General features: G+C 41.1%; 1 protein-coding gene across 2 annotated transcripts in view; it reads right to left on the bottom strand.

Moving 5' to 3' along the window:
• Positions 1 to 2,884: 2,884 nt before the first annotated feature.
• The window catches only part of LOC135461399 (FMRFamide receptor-like), a 38,328-nt gene continuing 34,847 nt past the window's right edge, over positions 2,885 to 6,365 (bottom strand). For both annotated transcript variants that reach the window (XM_064738473.1, XM_064738472.1), the window contains exon 2: positions 2,885 to 4,248. In XM_064738473.1, coding sequence (XP_064594543.1) covers positions 3,058 to 4,182 — 1,125 coding nt within the window. In that variant the 5' untranslated portion in view covers positions 4,183 to 4,248 and the 3' untranslated portion in view covers positions 2,885 to 3,057. The remainder of the gene's footprint in view (positions 4,249 to 6,365) is intronic.

Raw genomic sequence — 6,365 nt, 5'->3', positions numbered from 1 at the left:
TTGTGCATCATTTACGGTCAGTTACGCTTTGTGGGTTTGTGAATGACATTAAACTCATTGTAAATATCACAGGTTATCGTAATTTTGAGATGACCATAAGCTGTCCTTAACTGAATTTCATTGGTTATTTATGGACTTTCTACATTTCTTGGCTTTTATTAGTCATTGTAGGAATGGATCCAGTTTAAATGGTATTTGTTCTCAACTTCCCTCAGTGATGAACTAGATGAAGAAGTACTGTATTTAGTACATGTGTATTTATTAAATGCTTCGTGAATATATTTAATGGTTCTGCTAGAAAATCTGCTAAAGTCTAGAAAATGGGAACGGCATTTTAAGCCACAGATCATGGTTTGTGGCCTTTGGATGACAGATGGCCATTTACTGAGACAGGCGAGGAAATGACCAAGCACTTACAAGTGATTTTACGTTACAGTGCTAGTAGGACTATTCAAAGAGTTAATGGTGCGCAAGTAGAATCTACAAAGCATGGCGAAGAATCTCAGACCGGAGTAAAAGCCAACCTAAATCTTGTCTTCCTTCCGTCCTGTCAGGCGGTCTGACCATCTTGGATGTTATTATCGGTTCCAAAGTGCCAGTGATACGATGTGTTACTGTTTGTGCCAGAGGTTTGTAGGCAGTATTATATTCTATTATCAAGACAATGTATTCTGTTCCCAGTGCCCATGGTGACAGTCCATGTCTTTCTTTCTTATTGTTCATTTCGTGTCGGGCGCTGCTGTGGGCAATCTGATCTGGCAGGAACACTTAGGTCAAAGTGGCTGATTATACCCGGTGTCACAACGTTGATCACACCAGGTCAATCTTATGTCCCTACAGTGTAGGGAGAAAGCACCAGTTTAGCTAGATACCAGAACTACGTATCCATCTCGCACTGAACATACAGCGGCTTATAGCATGTAAAAATACACACACACTATTTCCTTAGTCACGCTGTTTTCCTGCGGGCGTTCAATTACCATATATATTCTTAACACAGTGTATATTCTCTGAACCAACTTAATTCAAAGCTAGCTCAGACAACATTTGGTTTGAGTTATGTGACACGTATATGACAGAGATTTGTAGATTTAACTGTATTCCATTAAGGGTTCTATCCTCAGGACGGAACAAGAATAATAATTTCTGTTGCGAAGAGGCTCGCCTTTGATTGACAGTAACGTAACATGTTGTTTATTTAAGATTGGGTAGAAAGAGTGTCAAAATAAAAGAGCGTAACCGGATTGAATACCGAAAAACCTAACAAAAAGTGCGAAAGCAGATCGGCTACAGAGAAGTCTAACCAAGTTAGAATGCAATCCGATGGGCTATAGAGAACGTGATTAAGGAAGGGTGTAATCAGATGGGTTACAGAGAACGTGATTAAGTAAAAGTGTAATCAGATGGTTTACAAGAACGTGATTAAGTAAGAGTGTAATCAGATGGGTTACAGAGAACGTGATTAAGTAAAAGTGTAATCAGATGGGTTACAGAGAACGTGCTTAGTAAAAGTGTAATCAGATGGGTTACAGAGAACGTGAATAAGTAAAAGTGTAATCAGATGGGTTACAGAGAACGTGAATAAGTAAAAGTGTAATCAGATGGGTTACAGAGAACGTGAATAAGTAAAAGTGTAATCAGATGGTTTACAAGAACGTGATTAAGTAAGAGTGTAATCAGATGGGTTACAGAGAACGTGATTAAGTAAAAGTGTAATCAGATGGGTTACAGAGAACGTGCTTAGTAAGAGTGTAATCAGATGGGTTACAGAGAACGTGATTAAGTAAAAGTGTAATCAGATGGGTTACAGAGAACGTGCTTAGTAAAAGTGTAATCAGATGGGTTACAGAGAACGTGAATAAGTAGTAGTGTAACCCGAAGGGTTACAGAGAACGTGGTGAAGTAAAAGTGTAATCAGATGGGTTACAGAGAACGTGACCAAACAAGAGTTAAATCAGATGAATCACAGATAACGTGACAAAATGAAAGATCGTGATTAAATGGGGGTGGGGGTGGACAAGCCAAACAAAGGACGACAAATCTGTGTAAGAACTGACATCTGGTAGCCCACAACCAGCAAAGTAGCAAATGTATGGCTATCATCTGGCCGCTCACAACCAGCAAAGTAGCAAATGTATGGCTATCATATGGTCGCTCTGAACCAGCAAAGTAGCAAATGTATGGCTATCATATGGTCGCTCTGAACCAGCAAAGCAGCAAATGTATGGCTATCATCTGGTCGCTTTGAACCAGTAGCAAATGTATGGCTATCATCTGGTCGCGCATAAAAGACAAAACAGCAAAGTTCAAAGCGCCGTAAGACCTGACATCTGGGCCAAGTTTCACAAAGTGGCGTACGAAATTTTTTATCGTACATTTGTCGCAGGATTTTTGTACATCACTTTTACCGTACCAATGTCCTAGCTGTGTGATTATCGTATAGTTACTATATCATTGTGAAACTGGGCTCTGGTCAATCATAAACGGCAAAACAGCAACGTCCAAAGCGGTTTAAGAGCTGAGATCTGGTCGCTGAGAAAAGAAAAAACAGAAACGTCCAAAGCGATTCGAGAACTCAAATCTAATCACTAATAATCGGCAAACGAGAAGGGGTGTAAGGGGTGACAGCTGGACACCCTTCACTGGTACAACGCCGCCATTTGACACATTTGTTCTGCAGTTTCATGACAATGTTTGAATGTTTGCCTCTTATCATGTGGTGTTTTAATCGACTGTTGTCAGCAGGCATGACACGTTCCAAGAGAACTGTACATAGTGTATACAGTGAGTATATGGAGATCGGATTGACTGAACGATAAATTTACCTAAATATACCCCCTATACAGGATGCTCAGAAAGGAACCAGCCGTTGATTCTTCTATAATAAATTATATTTAATGTCACCGTACATTACAAAATATATATCTGAACAAATAAACAGCATGGCTTGTAAAAGCGACTGATGGCATTAAATTATTCACAAACTGACATCACAAAGACTTAGGATAAGCCGTGAACTGGTCTCCGGTCCAAACACCGTTATATACAAGACGTCAATCAACCTCCTGGATTATTGTTAGGAGCACACAACGTAGCGCTCTCTGAGCTCAGCAAAAGTTTAGTCTCCATCACTGTCTGAATCCCAGAATTTCTTAAGTTATCTCTTGTCGTTTCAGCAATGCTTGATCGACTTAGTTTATTGAACATTTTCACACCGAAAATACCTAAAAATGTCCGCCTAAAATGCTTATTAAAAATACAGTATGGAATAAAGTTAACCGCTGAATTGATGAGAAGAAAGCTGTCTGTGATCTCCCGGACGCCCCTGGCCAGGTAACTCTCCTCGTAGTAGCCCAGTCCGAAAGCCGTGGACATGATGGCGTCTGGGGTGACACACACCAAGAATATGATTACAATAGACACAAGCATGATGGTGATTTTCTGTTTGGCCGATGGCCTCTTGTTGGCGGCCCGTGAACGGCGTAGACCCAACACGATGGACGTGTTTAGGAATGTTAAGATGATAAGCGGAATAACCGTCCTTAAGCAAGTGTGGATCCAGTTGAATGGCACAGAAAAATGTGGATTCTGCCAGAGATTGTTCACTTCCACCTCGTACATTTCCGTATTCGAGGCGTTGTTGAATTTGAGAGTTGTCTTATACCGGAATGCAAATGGCAAAGAAATGACGATAACAGACAAAAACACAGCTACAGAAACGATCTTGGCTCTAGCAAGATTACAGTATTCCTTCGCCTTTGTGGGCATACATATGAATATATATCGTTCTACGGCCACAGAGACGGTAAGCCAGGCGGAGGCACAGAGTGACATGTTGAGCAGGTAGTGACAGTATGGGTACAGCAAACCCATCGCTTTGTTGCCTGTTAGCGGATCTACTCGTAAGCACAGTATAACAATGAAATACAAAAAATCGTTGAGAATTTTCACGGTGTCAGCCACACCTAGCGTTATCAGGTACATGTTAGTTGAAGTTCGCATGGATTTCCTGCTCATGACAATAATTGACATAACATTGCCCAGGAAACCAAAGGTACAAAGGAGAGGATAGAAAACCAGACCGGTGGCAAACTGAGCATTGAGATAAAACTGTTCGTATTCCTCCAGTGTTTTATTAACCTCCCCCACGGTATCCATGTCTGTGGTATTTGCTGCCTCCATGTGTGTATTCACCACGGCCCACTTCTGTCATATGTAAATTTTGCTGTAACCACCTTTTGGTCTAGTCTGAAAAACAACAGAAACAAGTATCAGTCACGTGACCCACGCGTGTATTTCCTTGACATACATTCAGGCAGCCATATCACTTTTGGCTGTCTGCACGTCACAGGTTTCCCCGTAAACTTCCTAGGCAGGTGTTTCTGATCGCCGTATTGTGCAAAAACCTACACTCAGTTCACGAGTACAAGACAAACAAACACATAAATAGGCTCTTTAGTTGCGTTTTTGTGATCCGAGAGGAAAGAGCCCTGAGGAACCGTCCAGGATAAAAACTGCGGGAAGTTATTTTTGTGTTGTTTTTTTCGTGTTTGTTCACCCCTTCTGGGAAATGTTTGTATGGCTATTGTGGGTGTGGAGCTTCTAAGCTAATCTGTGAAGTATATTGTCGTGATTAGGTGCTTAAGTTGTTGTCTTCGTTCTTAAATAGAAAGGAGAGGGCTGGGAGGGTTGGACGGTCAAATATGAGAAGACTAGTCCATTTTATTTACTAGCTCTAGGCATCATTATAATCCTCAACTCTACGCTTGACTGCCCTCCCGGTGACCGAAGAACCTCGGACCAGAGATTTTGAACACTTTGGAGGTTCAGTCAGAAGAGGACCAACCTTTTGTACGAATGAACACTCGTTTAATCTTGTTTTTCATGCCTTGAAATCTTAAATTTTGCGTTTATGTGACCCAAATCCAGATAAAACCCTTGGGTTTCAGTTTCCGAATGTTATCGCGCTTTTTGCAAATCAAAGTGACTAAAAACTGTAAACGTCAAAATGTTAGTGTCAATTGTAAGTCTTAACCCCCCCCCCCCCTCAAAGGCCTTCTATATGGAAGCCAGCATCCTATCCGCCAGGAATCACCATGACGTTCATCAAGGAGCCTGTAACCAATGCGGTCGCTGGGAGTTCAAGTCCAGCTGTGTTGGATTCCTCTCCGGCCGTACGTGGGAAGGTTTCCTCCCACTAAACTGCTGGCCACCGTCTTACAAGTGAAATATTCCTGAACGCTGTGTAAAAATAAGACAATCAAGTAAAACAGGTATAGTAACACTGCTCATTGCTCGAGAATGGCATGAAGCGATGACAACATGACCATCAATTCATACCATCGTCCCATCGTTTCCAGCCATCGTGTTATCGCTTCGTCCCATGAGCCCACTTCTTCATGCCATCGTCGGACGATACCAAGCTGGAATGACGATGGCCTTACCGGGCTCTCACATTTCTTCTAATTGTACTAAAATTCAATCAGTTTCACCCGTTTGAAATTTTGCACAGTTTTAATGTTTAGTCTTCGTTTTATACCATACCAAATGTGGAAACTAACTAAAAACCATGAGCCTGAATGAGTCTCTGGCGGTTGGAGAACTATTGCCTGCAGATATAATTCTCTTTGACTGATGTTATATGGATATATGATGTTCTGCACTGATAGGGGACGCCATTCCCGTATCATCAATGGAATAGAGATAACCATGGAAAGTCAAAGTAACTATTGTAGCAGATGACTTTGGGCCCGCTATATGACCCGCTAGACCAGAATGCAGACTATATCCTTGGTCTGTGCGTTTTGATCCAGTAAGTATTATTCGATGAGTACATGGGATCTTGTACGTAGCTTGAGTGTTAATGGGGATTTCATCCATAACATGAGCTTTGTAGTATGGTTATTACATATCGTATATCTTTCTGTCATAATTGAAACCTGTAAGACTATTAACTCAATGTACCCACAACTGATATTTGCAACAAATATACATGCCTGTTTTGAAGACAGATAGTAGTTACCAAATCAGATTGTCAATAAATTTAGAGAATAAGCAGTACAATTTATTGGCAGTACAAATTTTACTAGGTAGCTGGGACAGTAGGAACGGATGCTCTGATAATGTCGTCAGTACCTGCTCTCACGCAAGTGCAATTCATTTACAAGTCTTAGCCTTTTACATGGGGCTTCGTTACACGTGGACCTTTTACTCAAGTGAGCTACAAATGGCGTAAAAGGCGTAAAATTCTACTTAAAATTAACAACAGACTGCACACCTTAAGCCGATACTGGGGGTCGTATAAGCATTTCTCTTAAGCACAAGTATTCATCCTAAATATATGGTCAAAATATGTGTCTTCAAAC

The sequence above is a fragment of the Liolophura sinensis genome, chromosome 1, assembly GCF_032854445.1.
Source record: "Liolophura sinensis isolate JHLJ2023 chromosome 1, CUHK_Ljap_v2, whole genome shotgun sequence".
NCBI classification, from domain to species: domain Eukaryota; kingdom Metazoa; phylum Mollusca; class Polyplacophora; order Chitonida; family Chitonidae; genus Liolophura; species Liolophura sinensis.
The sequence above is the reverse complement of the archived record's forward strand: the minus strand, read 5'-3'. Positions and strand labels throughout refer to the sequence as shown.